Source organism: Gopherus evgoodei, chromosome 11 (assembly GCF_007399415.2).
Source record: "Gopherus evgoodei ecotype Sinaloan lineage chromosome 11, rGopEvg1_v1.p, whole genome shotgun sequence".
NCBI lineage: Eukaryota > Metazoa > Chordata > Testudines > Testudinidae > Gopherus > Gopherus evgoodei.
The window spans coordinates 15,742,430-15,766,630 of NC_044332.1; the positions used below are offsets into that span (position 1 = coordinate 15,742,430).

Below are 24,201 nucleotides of genomic sequence, written 5' to 3' on the forward strand. Positions count from 1 at the left end.
TCCGGGTTTGTGGATCTTGGGTAGTAGATAGAATAACCCTGGTCGGGGCTCTAGGAGTATGTTGATTTCTTCTGGTGTTAGTGTAGGGAGTGTCCTGAGTAGATGCTGTAGTTTCTTAGTGTATTCCTCAGTGGGATCTGAGGGAAGTGGCCTGTAGAATTTGGTATTGGAGAGTTGTCTGGCTGCCTCCTTTTGATAGTCAGACCTGTTCATGATGACAACGGCACCTCCTTTATCAGCCTCTTTGATGATAATGTCAGGGTGGTTTCTGAGGCTGTGGATGGCATTGCGTTCTGCACGACTTAGGTTGTGAGGCAAGCGATGTTGTTGTTCCACGATTTCTGCCTGTGCACGCCGGCGGAAGCATTCAATGTATAGGTCCAGGCTGTCATTTCGACCCTCAGGAGGAGTCCATTTGGAGTTCTTTTTCTTGTGCTGTTGGTGGGAGGGCACCCGTGTATCAGTGCACTGTTCGGTGTTGTCCTGGAAGTATTCTTTGAGTCGGAGACGGCGAAAGTAGGCTTCCAGATCGCCACAGAACTGTATCATGTTGGTGGGGGTGGCAGGGCAGAAAGAGAGTCCCCGAGATAGGACAGACTTTTCTTCTGGGCTGAGTGTGTAGTTGGATAGATTGATGATATTGCTGGGTGGGTTAGGGGTACCACTGTTGTGGCCCCATGTGGCAGGTAGGAGTTTAGACAGCTTACAGTCCTTTTTCCTTTTCCTTTTTCTATCAAAAAAACTGAGGAACCACCTGATCAGCATCCTATACAGCAAACAGGAAAACATCAAAAAAGAGCTCTCCAACCTGGAGACTCTCATTAATAACCAAACTTCTATACAAATGGACTTCACTAGAATAAGACAGGAGATCTACATTACTCACTTCACCTCTCTTCAAAGGAAAAAGGACTGTAAGCTGTCTAAACTCCTACCTGCCACATGGGGCCACAACAGTGGTACCCCTAACCCACCCAGCAATATCATCAATCTATCCAACTACACACTCAGCCCAGAAGAAAAGTCTGTCCTATCTCGGGGACTCTCTTTCTGCCCTGCCACCCCCACCAACATGATACAGTTCTGTGGCGATCTGGAAGCCTACTTTTGCCGTCTCCGACTCAAAGAATACTTCCAGGACAACACCGAACAGTGCACTGATACACGGGTGCCCTCCCACCAACAGCACAAGAAAAAGAACTCCAAATGGACTCCTCCTGAGGGTCGAAATGACAGCCTGGACCTATACATTGAATGCTTCCGCCGGCGTGCACAGGCAGAAATCGTGGAACAACAACATCGCTTGCCTCACAACCTAAGTCGTGCAGAACGCAATGCCATCCACAGCCTCAGAAACCACCCTGACATTATCATCAAAGAGGCTGATAAAGGAGGTGCCGTTGTCATCATGAACAGGTCTGACTATCAAAAGGAGGCAGCCAGACAACTCTCCAATACCAAATTCTACAGGCCACTTCCCTCAGATCCCACTGAGGAATACACTAAGAAACTACAGCATCTACTCAGGACACTCCCTACACTAACACCAGAAGAAATCAACATACCCCTAGAGCCCCGACCAGGGTTATTCTATCTACTACCCAAGATCCACAAACCCGGAAATCCTGGACGCCCCATCATCTCGGGCATTGGCACTCTCACTGAAGGACTGTCTGGATATATGGACTCTCTACTCAGACCCTATGCCACCAGCACTCCCAGCTATCTCCGCGACACCACTGATTTCCTGAGGAAACTACAATGCATTGGTGACCTCCCAGAAAACACCATCCTAGCCACCATGGATGTAGAGGCTCTCTACACAAACATCCCACACACAGATGGAATACAAGCTGTCAGGAACACTATCCCTGATGATGCCACAGCACAACTGGCTGCTGAGCTCTGTGCCTTTATACTTACACACAACTATTTCAAATTTGATGACAATATATATCTCCAGATCAGTGGCACTGCTATGGGCACCCGCATGGCCCCACAATATGCCAATATCTTCATGGCCGACCTGGAACAACGCTTCCTCAGCTCTCGTCCACTCACACCCCTTCTCTATCTACGCTACATTGATGACATCTTCATCATCTGGACCCATGGGAAGGAGACTCTGGCAACAGCTTCCACCCCACCATCAACCTCAGCCTGGACCAATCTACACGGGAGGTCCACTTTCTTGCCATCATATGCCAGCAATGCCCCTCTGCTATGTACATCGGCCAAACTGGACAGTCTCTACGGAAAAGGATAAATGGACACAAATCAGACATTAGGAATGGCAATATACAAAAACCTGTAGGAGAGCACTTCAACCTCCCTGGCCACACTATAGCAGACCTTAAGGTGGCCATCCTGCAGCAAAAAAACTTCAGGACCAGACTTCAAAGAGAAACTGCTGAGCTCCAGTTCATCTGCAAATTTGACACCATCAGCTCAGGATTGAACAAAGACTGTGAATGGCTTGCCAATTACAGAACCAGTTTCTCCTCTCTTGGTTTTCACACCTCAACTGCTAGAACAGGGCCTCATCCTCCCTGATTGAACTGACCTCGGTATCTCTAGCTTGCTTGCTAGCACACATATATATACCTGCCCCTGGATATTTCCATTACATGCATCTGAGGAAGTGGGTATTCACCCATGAAAGCTCATGCTCCAAAACGTCTGTTAGTCTATAAGGTGCCACAGGATTCTTTGCTGCTTTTACAGATCCAGACTAACACGGCTACCCTCTGATACTTGACTCCACTAATGCAGTAGTCAAGATAAAATGTGGGGTGATTTTAAAAAGACCTTAAATAAAAGAACAAAAAGAAAACCATGATAATTTAAAAACACCTTTCCCACATACTGGCATCAGGGCTCCCATCATACATCCTTCTCCAAAGATTACAAAGAGAGAAAGGAGTGAAATGCGTATGCGGAGAAAACAAAAGGACCAAGGCTGAATCAGAAGGACAGCCTGGCCAAAGGGTTGCTGCACCACTCCAGCAGCATGCCAGAAAAAGAATTATCCCAAAGAAAAATAAAATCTGCCTGCCAATATCTCACAGACCAGCTCAGCTGCACTGACCAGCAAGCACAGAGGATTAAGCCAGGACTCTGCCTATACCCACCCCCTTGTAGAAAGCAATAAGGTTATGCATCTTTCTCTGCTTATTCCTCCGCAATCAGACCCCAGGTCTGGGGAGCCCCTACTGGAATGTAAGGGGGATCTGTATTCTCTCATATTCCCTTATATGAGCATGAACTCCAGTTCACAATCTAGCCCAAAAGAAGGTTTGTTCTTCTGAAATATTTACCATTCAAGCCCTGCTTGCAAAGTCTATTTCCAAGGCAGAGATAAATGGCTGGGGTTTTACTACTGCAACAGTTCCACTGAAATGAAGAACTTCACCGAATGGAGCGGGGATATTTATCCAGGACTGAGGCTTGCTGAATGAGTTACCAAGAAAACAGAATTTAAAATCGTTTTCTTTGCTTTGAATTAAACCCTGTGGCCATTTAATCAGGTACTTCTTGACTGATACAGTAATTGCAGGGTGAGTGGGTGGCATATTTTGTCCAGCCATGGACCCAAGGACAAAGGAATACTGTGGCTGTTGATAACAGGAGTAAATAACATTTGTTTCTGAATTGTCTGTTGCTTGGCAACCAAAACTCCCTGTTCAGTTTTAATTGATCAATGAGTTCTTCAAATGAGGAGACATTAGTGACGCTCTCTACAAAGCCTGTCGAAAGCTTCATCTCCACAGCAACCACCAGACTGAGCTGGATGAACTGATCACCTGATTCAGTCTTCTAAAAGGTTGCCTGCTCCCTTACTTTTTATGGCTGCATATATGCACACTGAACAATGGCGTACACGAGGAACAGTTTACATTAGTACGACAATACTCCGAGTAACAGGTGACTTAGTTTTCCCAGGTAACATTAATACAATGAAATAAAACCCCAGAATTTATACAGGACCTGACACAAAACCCACTGATGTTAACAGAAAGACTCCCAACTAGATCAGGTCCATAAAGAATGTTTTTACCCATTGAAGCAGGTGACAAGATATATCAATAACACGTATTTTGAGAAAATAGTCGGTAGTTGTTTTTGGAATCAGAGAAATTTTGGAACAGAGATAAAACGTTACAGTAGTGAAGCAAATTCTGAAACGAGTGTTTTTGTTTGAAATTTTCCAATGCAACTGAACATGAGGGCAACATTTTTAAAAATAGGAGCCTAAGAAAAATATAATCAGATTTTCAAAAGTGCTGAGTATTCACAAACCCTAATGGGAGCTGATGTGTGCTCAGCCCTTCTGAAAATCTGGCTGTACCTTTGTCTCCCCCAGATACGAATTAAGGAGGTTAAATTTAGCTCCTGCATTTTAAAATCTTTGCCTAAGCCCTTCAAGGCTGGCTGAGAAGAGATTTGAGTAATTGTTCTTTTGCCTCCCTGCCAGCCAGCCTGCAGTAAGTGAACCGAACAGCTGTATGTGAAGAAGGGCAAATGGAGGTAGTGGCCAAGCAGCACTAAAAGAGAGAAGAGGTACAGAAATACTCTGCCACACAGGGAAAGAGAATTGCCCAAAGGGCAGCCAAGACAGATCAAGCCCCAGAGGACATGCCCAACCAAGGAGCAATGAACCTAAAGATTTGTGTTTTTTTTTAAATCATTAAACTCCAACATACAAAAGGGCCTTGTCCTCTGCTCTGTCCCCATTGCTCTATAGTTGCTATCCTAACAGGCCAGCTGGGCAGTCCTGTAAATTAGATGGAATAAAGTCAGGGTGACAACCACCATCTCAGATGACACAACAGCAACTGAACGGAGGACTTCTGGAGCAAAAAGCATGAGCTGTTAGCGTTTGAGCTGAAGAGACAAGGCTCTTTAGTTGGGACTGTAAGACTTATATCCTTTGGGGAGGGGAGGGGACCTGTAACACACATTCCCCAGAAAGTTATACCAACATAGCTTTTCACAGGCTTCTGTACCTGGAAAGCGGAGGTCCTCTGTCTTGGGATGTTTGGGATGACACGCTTCCATCAAAGGAGTTTCCCCGATGACAGCCTGAAACAGTGGCCCTGGGAGGCACAGCATCTGACTGGGTTGTTTCACACACCACCTGAAGTCCCTTAGGATATTTTCAGTATAGAGAAATAAGTTTAAAAAAGGATTTGGATCTTCCACATTAGCCTTCTTACTATAATCAGTACTTATATAATAGTATTATTTATACTAAGATAGCATTGAGGGGACTCGATTAGGATTGGGGCTCCAATGTCCTAGACACTGTGAAAACACATGGTTTTCATTCCAGACAGTGTATAAGCTAAAGCCCCAGTCCTATAAACTATTCCACCTGGGCAGACCCTTAAACCTGCATGGAGTTCCATTGACTTCAATGGAAAGTTATTTGTTGCTTTCAAGAGCCTAATGCAAGATAACATATCACAAGTGATGATATGTTGTTGTTAATTATTATTAATAATATTAATAATATGGGGGAAGAGAGGGCAGAGGATAACAGCAATTTGAACATGCAGTAATTTAGGCTGGATAGTGCACACCTTGATGGCTCCAAATCATCCAAAAAGGTGCGTTTATTTAAATGAAAATGGAGGACACTGGCCCTCTCTTCTTAATTCTGCCTTGTGTCTTTACAATATTGATGATGGCTTGTTTTCTCCTTATATATAGGTTCTGTAAGCTTTATATTGTCCTTTGCCCTGGGCCCCAACCTCGTTCTTTGCACGGGGTAGGCCTTGGAAATGATAAAACCAATTATAAAACACACAATTCAATAAAAGCATTAAGAGGCTTTGGAGACCTGCATAGTAATTGCAACTGTCATTCCAAAATTCCCTTCAAAAGACCCCTTCTCCACCCCATCAATATAAAAAAAAAAAATATCTCCCCACACCTCCCCACTCTTGCTTGTCTAGCCACAGGCCCACCTCTGTGTGTCCAGTGTCCAGATTAGGGGATTCACAAGCCAGGCTCTGATTGCTAGTAGGAGAACTTCTCTTGGCTGGGATAAAAATAAAGAGAGAAATTTAAAAAATGTAATGCTCATGTTGTATTAATAAAACAAATTTAAGCTATTTGCTATTATAAAAAATGGCATCCCCCTCACTGTAACATTACTAGACATTAGCTACATCTGCTGGAAATTACAGCTGGTTGGCAATTTTCTGTTTTCTTTGGGGGGGGAGGGGGCGTGGCACAAGAAGCGCAGTTACCACACAATCAAAATCTCCTGGGGGAACTGCTGTCTCTTGCAAAATAATTTTGGTTTGTGGAGCTGAACTGAAACATATCATTCCAAGATAGTTTGACATTAAATTGCATCTGTCTAATGTGCCACAGTGACTCAAGGGCAGTGTAGTTCAGGTACTCTCCTGGGTTGGGCTCGTTGGCCAGATTACTACTACCAGGATGCACTTCGGTCTCCTCTCTGATGGAGCCACATGATGCATGAGAGTTTATGTTGTATCTTGAGAGAGGCAGTCGTGCCAGGGAGTGCAGCCCATAGATAAGAATGGGGGCATGAAGCCTCTTAACTACCGCTCCCATAAGGAACCATGGCAGATACAACTTAATGTCAGACTGACTCAATATGAAATGTTTTGACATTTCCAAATTAGAATTTTTGACTTCATGAAAAATTTCAGTATTTTTACTGTTCATCCCAATTCAGGATGAAAACAACTGTCAACATGTTGCAATTTTCCATGGGATTAAAAAAATAAATCCAGCGTTTGCTCAACTCCATGGGGAATGTTTTCAAAATGTAACATTTTATATGTCAGAATTAACCAATGAAGTCATGTTAGGGCCTGAACCAAAGCCCACTGAAATCAGTGGAAACCGACTCTCATTAATCTCAGTGGACTTTGGATCAGACTCTTTGAGGAAGATACTGAGCTGAGATTTTGTGTTGCACCTCCAGGATGAAAAAAAACTTAACAGGATATAAGTGAGGACAAAGGCCCAGATCTTATAAGGTATTTAGGCTCTTAACTTCAATTTATTTCAATACCTGCATATACCCTACATATACCCTGAAATCAGTTGGAGTTACAAGCTTACGTACTTCTGAGGATCTGGGCTCAAAAGACATGCAAGGACTTGGGGAACCATAAGGAGTTGATTCGTATCTCATTTATGCAGATGTAAATAAGGAGCAACTTCACTGAAGCATGCAAGATCCGATCAAGATCCTACATCATCATCTTGGCCAGGCCTTTTGAAACAATCCCATGTTATTATAATACTACAAAATCAGGATTTGGGTTAGGAAGAGCATCTGTATCATTGACTATCCCTTTGCTACCAATAGTATGTGGCTGCTAGCCTCTGTATTTTCCTCATCAGCATCAAGCTGTTGCCAAACACTGTCTCTGCTTCTTCTTAGAAATGTGTACGTGGAAACAGACATGTGAAATTGACAGGAAATGATCTAGCTTCCTTCTAAATGTATGCAAATATTGATGGCATTGAGAGAAAGAGTCTTAAAATATTGTCCACGGGTTCAAATTATTCCTGTAATTTTAGCATATTCCACAGAGATAAAATCTACAGGAAATATTAAAGGATTTATTTTACTCTAAGGGCAATTTAAAATGTATGGTTCAATTCCTCAGCTGGTGTAGCTCCGCTAAAGTAAACAGAAATACAATTTACACCAGTTTAGGATCTAATATGAGACTTTTTTTCTTTTTCTCTCATATATAGGAAGCCTGTATGATTAGGCATCTGAGATTAAGTCAGCTGGCATTACAGTAGATATATAGCAGTACATGAGAAGTAGTATCAATACAGGTTTGGCACTTCTATCATACACATTTACTTCCAAAGGCTTGTCTACACACAGAAATTGTACCAGTTTAAATAAAGGTGTGATGTTAAACTGATTTAGTTAAACAAATACAGGTTAAATGTATATAAAACAAATTTAAACCAATGTTAGAGTGTCCACACACAAAGCTGCATTGATTTAATCAAGATGGATTAAAATTGCACCTTTAGTTAAACTGGTGCAACTTGTATGGGTAGACCAGGACTAAGAGTAGAGAGATTAAAAATTGGGTAACCATAGCAATAAATCTGATTGAATTGATTTTGATCCTGGTGTAAATGGTGCAGCTCCCATTGAAGTTAATGGGAGACTCATCTTATTATGTCAGGATGATTTTGGCCCATTAGTTTTAATGAGAATTGTACTGAGGGTTTCTCTACATTCAGCAGTTGTACCAGTTTAACTAAACAGGTTAAATTTAGTTAAAATCGGTGCCATTTCTGCACGTAGACTTGGCCATGAAGAGGGGTTTATTTTGGTAAGGCACAAAAATAAAAACAAAAACACAGGACTATACACAGATCCTGCACGCATGGCAAATGGGGCTCAGATAACCGTACCGCAAAGAAGAGACTTTCCGATGCTTAACATCTGTGACTACACAGCAAAGTCACGCACCTGTAATAATGTTCCTGATTGGCTTTACCAGAGCAGTGAAAGCAGAAACCTCAGGCTGCCTGTGCTCCCACATGGGCTGCCAAATAACAAGGCCACTGGCCAGCCGAAAAGTCAGGTCAGACTCCTAGAAAGACACAATGGGATCATCATACCATACATGGATTAGTCAGGCTGACACAGAAGAGCATCGTTTTCGGTGTGTGCTGACTGTCCCTTCTACTGCAACACGGACCTTGAAAGCAACAACAATGATCACATGCTGCTTCTGTGAAATAAGTCAAAAGATCAATACCTACTCAAGTAATAAAGCAACAAGGAATTCTCAGTACAAAGCTAAGTAAAGGGCCTTTGTGCCCAAACCATAGTTACACTGATCAAAACCTGTTTTTCCAGGATCTCTGCTACTACTGAAAAACCTACGCACCATTGCAGCAAAATCCTTTGTACTCATAATTCTGCTTATTGCTTTAGATCATTTAGTATGTAAATCTTTCCTTTAGGCTCCCTTTTCCTACAACGCATGCCTGCACAAAATGAGCTCAAAATAATAATAATTATAAAAATATTTATTTAGGAAATATGAACATTTTTACAAATTATTACATGTGCCAACATATAATAGTCCTATTACTACTATTCATTTTTAATTTAAACACCAAAATAGTTATGCTGCAAAGATTTATGCATGTGTGTAATTTTACTCATGTGAATAGCCCTATTGATGTCAATGGAACTATCAACATGAGTAAAGTTACACATGCAGGTAAATCTTTGCAGGACCAGGGCCCAAGCATGCATGTACATAAACTAAGTGGCCCCATGATTAGACTGCTGGAAATATTGTCCTTCCTCACCTTTTTCCTTCCCTACTTTTTGTTATTCCCTCCCATCACATCTAAAATGAGTTTGTGACCTCTTTGGGGGCAGCTATCATGCCTTTTGTATTTGTATGACAGAGCACCCAGCAACGCTGTAAGGTGTTGTAGAAATAAGCATAAGAAAGACATTGCTTTTCCCTGTGCTCTGTTAAGTTTTTGGTGCTGCACTGGTCCCACTACACTGTAGTTATATAATTATGAATACAAAGTTAATGATGTTGTACCGGGATTACATTTTGTCTTTGCAGTTCACTCTGAGACAGAGGTGAAATGTCGCTGTATCAGCCCTGGAAGAGCTTTGGGAAAAACTGGGACTCAAAGATTAGCAGCCAGAAGAAATTTGTGCCACCCCTTTACCAGGTACCAGTAACTTTAGACTCAGGCGCTGGCTCAGTTCTGCTGACTGGTGCATGTATGTGTTTATAAGTAGCTGATGCTCCATCCACTCCCCACCTGCTTGGTAAGGGAGTGGTGAGTACCAGGCACACATCTTCACAATGCCTGAGTCAGAATTCAGAAAGGCCATGCCAGAGGGCTGGCCAAATCTTACTCCTCTGTGCAGGCACTTTAGGGTCAGGATAATTAGTTACAACATGTGCTGAGAGAGTTCAGATTCAGGTAGGGGATGAGAAATGGGTGGTGAGCTTTATTTAGCAGCTATATGGTTAAACATAGCCATTTTCTAATAACTTACTTTCTAGGAATGACTGATTGAGAAAAGCCAATTTCACTTAAGAGGCTAGCCTTAAAACATTAAGGTGGAAAGGTAGACCTCCAGTGAAGCTAAGGACAAGTGGCAGAAATCACAATGTGCAGTGAGATAACTTGTGATTACATAGTTCTGCAAAGCTGGCTTATACATCATAAAATAAAGAGAAAGACTTCAGCTGACAAGAAGCCTGCAGCTTACTTCTAGCATCAGAACAAAGAAGTCCTTAATTTGCGCATGCCACTAAAACTATCACAGATCCTATTAATTAATTAGTATCAAAGCTATTAGTAATAACAATAACAAATCAGTGACAACCCTGCTTCTGGAATTACTGAGCAGACAGAAAGGCATTTCTTAACCATGAATGAGAGCCAACCAGACTGAGCTAAATTCCACAATCCTTGCTCCAGCTCTGAACCAGTGAGGGGCTCATGTCCTCAGGACTCACTGATTTCAATGAGAGTTGCAGATACGCAACACCTCTGATAATCAGGCCACTTATGTAGGTGCTAAATATAGATGCAGGTGCTTCACTTTGGATATTCTTGTCTTAGTGTCTGCCCAGTGCTACAACCCTTACTCATATAATTAGAGTAAAAGTATCAAAAGTAATTCCAAAGTACTATAGTTTTAGTAAAAGATGGGTGCACAACTGGTTGAAACACTGTACTCAAATAGTAGTAATCAACAGCTCACTGTCAATCTGGGGTGATGATTCTAGTGGGATCCTGCAGAGGTCTGTCCTGGATCCAGTACTATTCAAAATTTCCAATAATGACTTGGTTAATGAAGTGGCAAGTATGCTCATAAAATTTGTAGATAACACCAATCTGGAAAGGGTTGTAAACGCTTTGGAGGACAGGATTAGAATACAAAATGCATTTGACAAATTGGAGAATTTGAAATCAACAAGATGCAATTCAATAAAGATAAATGCAAAGTACTACATACAGGAAGGAAAAAATCAAACACATAAATGCAAAATGAGGACTAACTGGCTAGGTAGTAGTATTGCTGAAAATGATCTGGGGGTTACAGAGGATCACAAATGCATAATCAACAACATGATGCAATTGTGAAAAAGACTAATATTCTGAGGTGTATTAACAGGAGTGTCCTCTGCAAGAGCTGGGAGGTAACCGTCCCTCTCTACTTGGCACTAATGAGGACTCAATGGGAATACTGTGCCCAGCTTGGGCACTACAATTTTAAAAAGACGTGGATGAAGAAGAGGCAGTCCAGCAGAGAGCAACAAAAATGATAAAAATATTAGAAAACTTGACTATGAAGAAAGGTTAAAAAAACTGTGCATGTTTAGTCTTGAGAAAAGAAGACTGAAGGAGAACCCAATAACCATCTTTAAATGTGTTAAGGGCTGTTACAAAGAGGGTGGTAATCAATTGTTCTCCATGCCTACTGACAGTAGGCCAAGAAGAAATCGGCTTAATCGGAAGCAAGGGAGATTCAGGTTAGATATTAGGAAAACTTTCTAACTATAAAGTACTGAAACAGGCTTCCATCAAAGGTTGTGGAATCCCAATCATTGGAGGCTTTTAAGAACAAACACAGCCTAGACAAACCCGTCAGGAACAGTCTAGGTTTACTTGTTCCCGTCTCAGCGCAGCAAGTTGGACTAGATGACCTCTCGAGGTCCATTTCAGCCCTACAGTTCTATGATTCTATTATGTCCACGGTACTGCTCTCCTGTGTAAGGGCAACAGGGCTGGGCCTTTATTCTGCACTGCGTGATAAATTAAATTAGCCACTATTATGACTATTTGCAACCACAGCAGAATTGCAGTCTGCTCACAGTGGCATCACTACATTACCACTCCTGAGTGTTCTTCCACTTACTTTAATCCTGTGGACCAGAGGAGCAAACAGGAACACAAAGAGCTCCACTGTTGCCATGGAATTCTGAAAGAACTTCCTTCGGTTATTCTCTTCCTCTTCATTAGTGCTGCCACGCCGAGGGTGTCCTGGAGATCCCTGGTTTTCAACCTGATGAATAAAGGCGCTACTGCTCCCTCCCCAGCTGGAGCCTCTCTCTCCTCCAAACTGGTCATTGCTGCAGTCTTGAGGAGCCTCCAATAGCATCCAATGGAGGGTGTGTAGAAGCTTAGTCTCTGCTACTCCAAGCTTGTCCTGATGTCCTGAAAGGAAAAATTCAGCATAATGGGTGTCTCTGTTCACACAGGATCAGTACAGCAGAGATTTTCAAAGCTGCATAGGGAATTGGGCACCCAAATTCTCTATGTAGCTTTGAAAAACTCACCCCTGCAATTAGAAGTATCTAGTTGTTCCTAGTATGTCTTGGTTAAAATCACTTGATTCAGAATGTTACATTCCCCTGCACAGTCCCCTTGCCTGCTCCCTGAAGTGCCACTCAGTGTGTGTCCGCATGTCTGAAAATACAAGTACTCATAAAAGGTGCTAACTTGACAGCCCTGGATCTTAAAACACTTCTATGGATCCCCAAGCTGCAGTACTGCAAGCTTTCCTAGACTGTGCTCTGCTACCCATCCCCACCGGTATGCTTCAGCTCTGGAGGAACTAGGCCAGATGAGAAAGTAGTTTGATCTTGGGGAGCATAGTGCAAAGCCGACTGACATCAGTGGAAAGACTCTTTTTGACGGTAGTGGGCTTTGGATCAGGTCCTATGCTCATGAATTAATTGGCTGGTTTATTTTTAGTTAAGACTGTCAATCTGTGAACTACTTAGTGTCAGTTGCGGTGGCAGATTTTGTAATGTGGCTACTTACCCATCCGGGATTGGACCAAGGCCAACAATTACTTACATGTGAAATACAGAACTTTCAGACATAAACTGAATATCCAACCAGACCACCCTAAGGACCAGCCAAAATCAACCTGAGCGAAGCCTGATCTGCAAGGAGGCCACATCTTTTTGAGATTGGCCATGATGATGACGACAGCAACGACAACAACAAATGACACCACTTTCAGTGCCTTCAAAATCTGACTACTATTGAATATGTCTTGCAGAAAATAAATATCCCTTGAAGAAGCTTATTACAGTTAGGTAGCAAGGCTACCACTGAAATCCATTCCAGTTCCTCTTGGAAAACTGTATTGAACTAATTTAACTCTCAAGATTGTGACTCCCTCTTGACAACAATTTCCAAGAAGTCTCTCATTTGTTCAGATGGCACCCTGCAATCCTAGGACAGATTTGATCCTTTCATGCTTAAAGAAGGATTTCATCATGTATGACCTTTCTTTTCACTTTTCATTATCCAGCTGTGAAGTCAGAACGATGTATCTGTGACATCACCAAACTGTGGGACCAAGATTTAACTGCAGCATGAAACAGAGGGGGACTCATGCAGTTTTATTTGGGTAAGTGTGTCATAAACAGATAGCTAAGGGTTAATGTCTCTTTCACCTGGAAAGGAGTAACCTGAAACACCTGACCAGAGGACCAATCAGGAAACAAGACTTTTTCAAATCTGGGTGGAGGGAAGTTTGTGTGAGAGTCCTTTGTTCTTGGTCTTGTGTCTGTCCCTCTCAGCTATGAGAAGTGATTTTTCTGTCTCCTGCCTTTCTAATCTTCTGTTTCCCAGTTGTAAGTACAAAAGATCAGATAGTGATTTATATGGTTTTTTTTTTGTATTTACATGTGTGTAGTTGCTGGGGTGTTTTGAATTGTATTCTTTTTGAATAAGGCTGTTTATTCATATTTCTTTTAAGCAATTGACCCTGTATTTGTCACCTTAATACAGAGAGACCATTTTTATGTATTTTTTCTTTCTTTTTATATAAAAGCTTTCTTTTTAAGACCTTTTGGCGTTTTTCTTTGGTGGGGAACTCCAGGGAATTGAGTCTGTAGCTCACCAGGGAATTGGTGGGAGGAAGAAGTCAGGGGGAAATCTGTGTGCCACCATCCAAAAAATTAGAGTGTTTGGGGGCACTCTGGTCCCCCCAGAAACCTTCCCTGGGGACCCCAAGACCCAAATTCCTTGAGTCTCACAACAAAGGGAAATAAACCATTTCCCTTCCCTTCTCCCTTCCAGGTGTTCCCTCCCTGGGTTCCTGGAGAGATACACCGAAGCAAGCTCCGTGAATCTAAACAGAGGGATTCCACCCTCTCTATTTCCAGTCCTGGAAACAGAAGTACTTCCCTCTTCACCCAGAGGGTATGCAAAGTCAGGCTAGTAAATCTAACACACACAGATTTCCCCCTGACTTCTTCCTCCCACCAATTCCCTGGTGAGCTACAGACTCAATTCCCTGGAGTTCCCCACCAAAGAAAAACTCCAACAGGTCTTAAAAAGAAAGCTTTATATAAAAAGAAAGAAAAAATACATAAACATGGTCTCTCTGTATTACGGTGACAAATACAGGGTCAATTGCTTAAAAGAAATATGAATAAACAGCCTTATTCAAAAAGAATACAATTCAAAACACTCCAGCAACTACACACATGTAAATACAAAAAAAACCAACATATAAATCACTATCTGATCTTTTGTACTTACAACTGGGAAACAGAAGATTAGAAAGGCAGGAGATAGAAAAATCACTTCTCATAGCCGAGAGGGACAGACACAAGACCAAGAACAAAGGACTCACACACAAACTTCCCTCCATCCAGATGTGAAAAAGTCTTGTTTCCTGATTGGTCCTCTGGTCAGGTGTTTCAGGTTACTCCTTTCCAGGTGAATGAGACATTAACCCTTAGCTATCTGTTTATGACAAAGTGCTTATAGAAAATACAAATCTCTTAAGTGACAAAGAAAACGTAGAAAAAAAAATGAGCTAATATTTTATGAGGAATATATTTTTGTAGCGCTAGTCTTCTGCTTGGGTTCCCCACCCCCAATTTTGATCTAGTGTTAAAATTTCCTTTAAAAACAGAGAAAGGTTTGGTGTTATATCAAGCTTTTATGGCACAACTCCAAATTGGAGAAAATATTTATTTTAATTTATTTTGCATCTACCTCACTAAAATCTAATATCCAGTTCTACAGGGTTGGGTTTTTTTTTGCAAGAGGTTGATAATTCTTTGCATTATTTTAGCTGCTGAATTTTACATATAGCATAGTCTTATTACTACATCTGCCTGCATAGTAACCAAGAGCAAGATTACACAAACCCTTACATACAGGAGCAATGCTATTATAATTAATGTGACTAATCACGTGAGTGAATTCTATCCACAAGAATAAAGCCATCAAGGATTGGGTTCCCATCATATTTTTGAGGTTGAAATACAATAAACAGGAGGAATAAGAGAACCTATCTTGCTAAGTTTATGTATGTGAATAATCCTTACTAACACTAGTAGGCCCACAGACTTAAATGGAAACTATTTGCTTGAGTAAGGACTGCTGTGTGAACATGGATTTGCAGGACTTGGTCCTATACCTTGGAGAAAATGGGTATGTCTACACTACAATATAACACCCACGGCTGGCCCGTGTCAGCTGACTGAGGCTCACTGGGCTCAGGCTGCAGGGCTATAAAATTGCAGTGTAGACATTTGGGCTCAGGCTGGAGCCTGGGCTTTCGGAGAGTATGGTGTATGTCATGTTGAGCAAAACTTCATGATATGTTAATGGAAGACTAGGTAACAGTAAAAAGCAAACTAATGCAAGTACCAACCTAGCTTGTTTCGGTTAGAAAGCAAAGTCGCTGTGCAATGGAGTACATGTGGTAGGGCAGCTTGAACCAGTTCCCAACGAGAAATGCTCTGGATGGCTTCAGAGAGGGCTGGAGAAAGACCATGCAGCTTGTTCTCTACTAAAACTCGTTCAAAAGACTAAGAAAAAAAAGGAGAAAAAATATTATCTTAGCACATGCTTTGCAAGACTGTGTATTCTCTTCTAAAGCTCCTGCTGTCACATATTATTTTTCACAAAATATAACTTACAGTTCCTTTCAGTAAAATTATTCCTTAAAATATTTTCCTGAAAAAGAAAGACTATTGCCAAAGCTCACTAGATGGACAGTTAATCAGGAGACAGCACTCAGAAGAATTCAGAAATAGCATGGTTCATTTAATATACCTTCCTTAGTCAAAAGAATTAAAGAAATGAGTATCAAACGCCATATAAACATAAGTACTCTTGGCGAAACTTGGCATACAGTTATGCTGGTGTAAATCTGGAGTAATTCTGTTGAAGTCAACGGGGCTGCTCCAGATTTACACCAGTGTGATTGAGAGCAGGATTTGACACTCTCTTTGAAGGTTTTATGTAGCATAAAGAGCAGCCTGCTAAAAGCACATAGGCCTTAGGAAATATTTTCACACCCTGTCACAAAAGTTAATCAGTTTGTACAATCCTTTGTCAGGATATTATATAGTATTTTTGCAAACAGTTCGGGTTGTTGGCTTGACCGTGTTGATTATGGTTGCCTCAAGTAGCACAAGATTTGGGGGCCAGCGCATCTGTTTATAGAGGGGGAAAAAACCCTTATGGAAGCTTATTATTAGACAGTCAAGCTATTTCTACAGTCCATTCTTTCACATATTGCCAAAGACCTCCTTATATGGTCACTGAAGCAATTATGTTCCTCTGAAGTTACTGTAGTCAAGGACTGTATTAGTGATATCACAGGCCCTTGCCACAAACCAATGTAGCCTTCTGGCAATCCACTCATTCACAAGTTGTTTAGCCAATTTTACTATGCTCATAGAGATAAGTAACAGTGAATGTACATGACCTAAAGGATGCTTCAAATGCCATCACATCAGAGTCATAAAATTCATCCCTCAACAAGAGGCACAAAAATCCCTCCTTGGTAAAAAAGCTATATTTATCAGGAATAAGCTTAATCACAAAGGAGTAAAGCGAAAGAAATGTGACTTGAAATCTGGCATCAAAACTCAGCCACCATTTAAAGTGTGCAGTACCAACCGGACCTGTCAAACAGGCTGTGTAATATTCCTTTACATACACCCAGGGCAGGAAAGTAGTCTTTGCATATGTTTGTTCTATAAGACAGAAATATCCTAACAGTGCTGACTATAGGCAGAGTTCAGGGCAGTGAAAATGGACCGTGAGACTATTATACAGAGTCAGCTCATGGACAGACATACTGGTGGATATGCAGGACTTAATATGACGATAATGAATCAGGTGCTAGAAATAATAGTCAAACGTTGGCAAGAAATGTACTGTTATGCTAAAGGATGTTTATAGCTGTCAGCAAGCATATCTGATCTAGGGGCAGTCAAAAATCTCCCTGATGCTGATGGAGTGCTAGCTGCCCCTCATTCTGGCTAAACTGAGAAGCAATGAAGCTCCTTTATGGAATAAGATGGCAGAAACAACAGAAGCCACCATCCAAAACACTAGCCACATGGAAGAGCAGAGCAAGAACTAACTCAGACAGAATAAAAGTTGTTTGTTTCTGCATGCCTTAAGGGAAGTAAGCAAATAGAAAGTCAGGGAGGCACTGGTAGCATGATGCTGAGAGGTAGCCAAAAGAGAAAGCATCTTTTGGGCACAGAACTGAGTAGAGGCAGGCTTGGATTCCTGAACAAGAAAATTGCTTCCTGTTATTCATTCCTATTGTATTCAGGGAAACAGGACTTGCATCAAAGATATATCTGACTCATATAACTAATCTCACCTTCTAATGTAAACAATCCACAAGGCCCCTGAATATTAGCTAACTGCTTGGGCCAGAAGAGGCAACACTATGTTTTTCCATCTAGAAAAAGTGGTTGTAATGGATATGGTGCAGAATAGGAAGATAGGATTTTAATCACCATTTGTCAAACCCCCTTATCTGTCAACATGACTGTTCTCTTCGCAGAGACTTCATCAGGCAACAGAACAGCAGCTACACATAACAGACCAGATTCTGCTTCCCTCATTCAGAGTGAGTAGTAACTAACTCAGCCACTAACCCCATTCACATTAGTGGGCCTATTTAAGAAATAAGAGACTGCTAACTGCGAGTAAGGCCAATACAATTTGTCCCACACAGAAGTATGAAAGGGACTGCTCATATATACACCTTTCTGTGCACAATCTAGAATAAACAAGGCATTTATCTACCATTATTTAACATTAAGTTTGATTTGTTAATGGATCGTCCTAACAAAGGAACAAAATAACAGAGGCCCACATTCTTGCGTAAATTGCCAGAGCATATCAAATTTATAAGGGAAGGGAGAAAAAAATCACAAAGCAGCCATTCTATGCTGATGTCTATGTGCGTGGGAGGCAGATGTGGGGCCATTCTGTTGCTCTGCATAATATACTGGCTTCTCATCCAGCACTGGATCCAATTCAAGTTCCTGTCCTCATCTTCAAAAGATCCCAAGGGCATAGGGCCCTAGAGGCTACGGAACAGCCTATTTCAAAAAAACACAGCCCAGATTCTGAGCACTCAGTACAATTCAGGAGTGTGCAAAGGTGGCTTTAAACCACTTTCACGTTCCTCCAATCTTTAGGGTATCTGGGTCTGGGAAGGTTGTCAGATTGGAGCCTCTTTCAGACTGCTCTAACCTACGCCAGCTGCCCACAGGTTGCAGGGGCTTTTGCAACGGCTAGGAATAAATTGAGCTAAGAGGACTTATGCCAGTGGGTTGAAGGGAGATGGCCAATGAGCTATGATGCTAATGTAGGTTTGCCAGAGGATTCATTTGTGTATGAGGGATTTTCCAATGGCCCGTTAAGCAAACTTTAGAGCAAGCTAATGATTATTGATTGGGAAAACCAGGCCTTATGGTTACAGCGTCAGTCCCTGATCTGGCTTACACTAGCACAAGTGACAGCAAAATTTGGATCCTTCCCTCAACTTCCTCACGGCCTTGCCCTACTTTGTTTATTCAAGCACAGCTCCCTGCAAGTTCAGCTGATGTTTTCCCTGCACACTAAGTGCAAAATATGGCGCTCTGGGTCAGACTCTGCTCTCATCTGCAGCAACGCAGGTGTGCAGTGACTCCATTTACTTTATTCTTGCCTGAAAATGATGCAAAATCAAGATGAACAGCCCACTTTTTACCCTCCATTCACTAGAAGTTACATATACCCTTGGCAGGAGAACAGCGCTGAAATGTGTAAAATAGAAGAGGGATCCTGGGGACCTATAAATGTAGCTGAAATCAAAGGGTTTGGCTGTATTAGGCTAAAAAAACCAAAACGCCAGCCTGACAGAGGCATGGCTAAGCTAGCAAACATAGTGGTGACCTAATCCAGATCTCATCAATACAGGGAATAAATTAAAGCAATATAAGAAGATAAAAAGAACCAGGCCAACCTGAATCCACAGATTTGTGCCCTAAAAATGAATAGCCAACCATGGAGCCAGATTTGGGGGGGTAGGGAAGGGGAAGGGGGGAAGGCTAAAGAGAGCTGGCAGATGCCAGTAACAGAGAGCTGCCTCGGGGGGAGGAAATCCAGCCACAGAATCCAGTGCCATCAGCTTAAAGAATATATTAAAATTGACTTGGAAAGCTCAAAGATGTTGAACTGGAACCTCCTTATCCTGTAAGGCAGGGGCCACCAACCTGAGCCTCAGAAGGAGCCAGAATTTACCAATGTACATTGCCAAAGAGCCACACTAATATATCAGCAGCTCCCCCCACTCCAACCTGCAGTGCCTCCTGCCCACCGGCAGCCCCAGCAATCAGTGCCTCCCGCTCCCTCCCCATGCCTCCCATTCACCATGATCAGCTGTTACGCAGTGCACAGGAGGCTCCAGTGGGGAGGGGGGGGAGAGCGAAGGCATGGCAGGCTCGGGGGAAGGGATGGAGTGGGGGCAGAGCCTGGGGCAGAGCAGGAGGTTGAGAATTCCGCACTCCCTGTCACACTGGAAAGTTGGCATCAATAGCTCCAGCCCTGGAGTCAGTGCCTATGCAAGGAGCCATGTATTAACCTACGAAGAGCCACATGCAGCTCCGGCATCACAGGTTGGCCACCCCTGCTGTAAGGAGTTAGTGAGTGCAATGAGATAAAAAAAAAAATAAAGTTGAACTGTTGTGGCTGGGGGAGGAAATGTGGCAGTGGCGATTCTGGAAAGGACAAACCAAAGGGGGAGTGTGGTGGCAATGGCCATCTAGAAAGAGGCACATCAAGCCAGGAGGAAAAACCAGAAGATCTAGATGTGTAGGAAAGGAAAGAAATCCTTCACGACAAAGATCTGTCCATCCCTCCTTCCCCCAAAAACAAAATCTCCCCCTCCACCAAACAAACCATGGAAGCAGTTAGACAAGAACAGGATTATTACATAGGATAAGTGAGTGTAATAAATAATGGATATTGTATCCATGTGGTTATAATGACAAAGGGATATAATTAAATGGTAGCTGGGGTATATAGCACCTTGGATAGTTTACTCTATGTGGATATAGCACACAATGTGTATAATATTAAAGGTAATATAAATCACATTATAAACTAAGTTATTAATGCAGATCTCCCCTAATGAGGTAAGTTTGACTTGAGTTATCACAAACATCCCAAACTGTATATTAATTGGAGAAGGGTCACCTATGGTGGAAAATGTCAGAATAAGTTAAGTCAAAGATGGTATAATAATCTCATAGTGCCCAATGTTATAAAGATGTTTGATAAGATAAGACTTAGTTCTTAAGAATATATAAAAATAGTTCCATGTTGCAGGGAATTTACACACCGACAGAGAAAGTAAGGGTAGCCTGGGCTCTCACAACTAGAGAAGACCAGGCAACCGTTGGAAAATACATAGGGAGGGAGGTGGGAGAGAAAAAGGGAATAAGAGAATATAAACAAGTTAAATATTGTTATATGTTTTAATAGAAAAAAATATAACAACAGAGTTTTAGGGCTCAGAATTCAAACAAATTATGGTAAATCAGCCTCAGGATCTGGGTACACCAATATTGGTGTTAAAAAAGGAGAGAAATAAACAAAAAAGTAATGTATGTTGGAGTTTTAAAATTATTGTGCATGAGGAGAACTTTAAAATGTCATATTTAAAGAAGAGATATAAATGTAATGGAGACCTGGCACCTGGCTGGCGAGTCTCACTGCTTTTAACAAAGGGTGATATACTGAGCAACAGCAGAGTTGGTGCTCATGGATGAATTTATTAGTGTTATAACTGTTAATGTGAAAGGGATGAACAATGCCACAAAAAGTAAAAGGGTATTCTGCTCCCTGAAAAAGGATTTTCCAAGTATAATCAATTTACAGGAAACACATACCTGAAGAAAAAATGATAAATACTTGAATACTTCTTGGATACAGCTACCATTTGTCTCTCCAGATCAATCTAATAGAAGAATGTTGACAATACTGTTTGGTAAACACTTCCCTTTTATTATTTCAGCACAACTCACAGATACAGAGGGCAGATTTTAAATAATGGGTCTTTGAAAGGTAGACTTATCACACAGCCAATATATATGCTCCCAATCAAAAACAAGATTTTATTTTTTTTTGCAAAAAGATCGCTTTTTTTTAGGAATATATGGCACCTTAAAGACTAATAGATCCAGACTAACACAACTACCCCTCTGATACTTGACATCATGCAACACATTGAATTTAGCTGTATGGAATGGAAATCTATCCTCTGGAATTTTCCATTACATGTGTCTGACGAAGTGTGTATTCACGCACGAAAGCTCATGCTCCAATACATCTGTTAGTCTTTAAGATGCCACAGGACTCATTGTTGCTTTTTACAGATCCAGACTAACACGGCTACTCTTCTGATACTTCATACAGACAAGTTTCTTTAATTAATGTAGATGCTAAAATTTATGCTAAGCTGCTAGCAAACAGATTGAGTGTCACCTGGCCCAAATGTGTTCACCCACACCAATCTGGATTGTTTGACAACAGACATCTATCTGATATCAGAAGTACTCCAAATCTGATCTAAAAATATTAATTTCCTGTGTGCTGCTTTCATTAGATGCTGAGATATTCTTTGACCAGCAGTAGTGGGACTACTTTAGACAGATTTTGATAAGGTTTGGTTTTGGAAATCAGTTTAAAAAGTGTATATAAGCCCTATATATTCCTTCTGGAGCCATTTGCAATAAATGTGAGAAACAGCCCTTTGATAAAGGGCATCAAAATGCTTTCTGGATTAGAACACAAACTAGCTTTGGATGCTGACAATGTCTCATTACATTTGCACGATCCCGAAGCCTTGTTAAAAATTATAAAACAATTGACTTTGGAATTTGGGCATGTAGCAGGCTTCAAAATAAACCACTATAAATCTGAAATTTTAGAAATTAATATTCCAGAAAAGGCCAAATCAAACTGTCAGCTGCATCAATTTAAATGGATAAAGAAGACTTTACAATATTTAGGAATAAATATTGTGGAGAAAATCTTTTTAAGGTAAATTACCTTCCAATGTGGAATAAAATAATAAAAGATTTGAAGGAATGGAACAAATATGAAGTTTTTTGGCTAGGTAGGGTAGCCTCAGTAAAGATGAATGTCTTTCCAAAAATACTACTTTTGTTTCAGCACATCCCTGATAAGACATTAAAAATATAGCAGGATGCATTATTAAAATTCATGATAAAAACATAAAAAGAGAAAGGGTGTGTTCGAACATTCGAAGGTGGGGTAGACTAACTTTCCCTAATTTGCCTTATTATTATTATTATCCATCACAATTAAAATGTGATTAATTAGGTTAACTGACCATACACACACTAGGTAAAACTCAATCAAGACTGGAGCCCAAATATTCAGAGTAATTGTTGGGCTAAAAAGAAATCCAGGTTATTAAATATAGAAAAAAAATAACCCATTCATTCAGACCACCTCAGCAGCTTTGCACTATTTTTCTAAAAAACTGCTGTCAGAGAGGCCCTCTCCCTTAGCTACTTTCATTAATAATCAGGAATTTATCTCTAGAAAATATCAAAGCTTCTAGTTGTGGGTAAAAGCCAAGATTGCTCCAATCAAACAGTTGTTCCTGGGTCCTGATTTGAAATCATACCAAAAGATATGTAATAATGACATACTAAAATTATATAAAGATCTTGTATTTAACAAGGCAAACATTTTATTGTGAAATCTGGATACAAGGCAGCTCTCTCTAGACATTTAACCTCATTAAAGGAGTTCAATCAACCAGGAGCAAGCTAAAAAAAAGGCTTGATTTTTAAGATACATACCAATTTTGACTGAAAAAGATGTTGATAAAAAGACAACCCAGATGAAAAGATGAGCCAGGGAATTGGAAAAAAAAAAACCTGATATAGAGGAGTGGGTCTCTATATGGGAAACAGGATATACATCTTCAATATGTGTAGGTCATAAAGGAAATATTTATAAATTGCTGTATAGATAGCATTTGAGTCTAGTTAAGATCTGGCACATTTTTGCTACCAGGGAGTCGCTCAGTTGGAGGCACTGCAAGGAAAATGGTACATACTTGCACACATAGTGGTTAAGTCCAGGAATTAGATGGTTTGGGGAAAAAGTTATTAAAAAGAGATTCATTTTATGACAAAATGCCAGTATCCTAGAGCCCCCTTGACTTCCTTACTTAATGCTCCAGGAGAGAATCTACATATTAAACAGAACCAATTAATTTCTTCTTTATTGTTAGTAGCTTGACTTTGTATTTTATATTACTGGAAAAATGTAACTCTTCCTCCTATGGAACTGTGATGTATTAAAATATGGACTGTCTTTGTAATAAAATATTTTCATACCAATTATGTACACAAGAGAAGTGCCAACAAGAAGACAGGTATTTAGAAATGTTATCACCCTTATCAATAAACACACAGGAGGGTGGCTCACCTGTCAGATTCTGTAGTCAGGTTCTTTGAATATTAACCCGACCCAGAAAAAGTTATAAAACTGATGTATGATGTAGTTAGTATGTGAATATTTTATTGTAACTTTGCCTTAGTAAGAAATTTCAAAAGACAGCCTGACCAACTATTCTCAGCAGACTGACACATTTTAAGGGCTGCAGTGTCACCTGAATTACAGAAAGGAAAGGAACATTCGCAGAGTTGGCAATCTGGAAAACTGTATTGAAAGCTTATATCATGAACTGATTATAGTGACTGCAGACTCGAAGGCAATATTGAGTCTGTTCCTGGTGAGTGCTCTGCTCCCTCATGGTCACTTACATTATGACTTTCCTTTTGAGGCCATCTATTATGTGCCAAC

General features: G+C 41.0%; 1 protein-coding gene across 6 annotated transcripts in view; it reads right to left on the minus strand.

Moving 5' to 3' along the window:
* UNC80 (unc-80 homolog, NALCN channel complex subunit) overlaps positions 1-24,201 on the minus strand; it is a 197,667-nt gene that overhangs the window by 169,149 nt on the left and 4,317 nt on the right. For all 6 annotated transcript variants that reach the window (XM_030580475.1, XM_030580473.1, XM_030580471.1 and 3 more), the window contains exons 3-7: positions 15,707-15,863; positions 11,936-12,234; positions 8,492-8,615; positions 5,970-6,043; positions 5,007-5,146 (exon numbers count right to left, since the gene is read on the minus strand). In XM_030580475.1, coding sequence (XP_030436335.1) covers positions 5,007-5,146; positions 5,970-6,043; positions 8,492-8,615; positions 11,936-12,234; positions 15,707-15,863 — 794 coding nt within the window. The remainder of the gene's footprint in view (positions 1-5,006; positions 5,147-5,969; positions 6,044-8,491; positions 8,616-11,935; positions 12,235-15,706; positions 15,864-24,201) is intronic.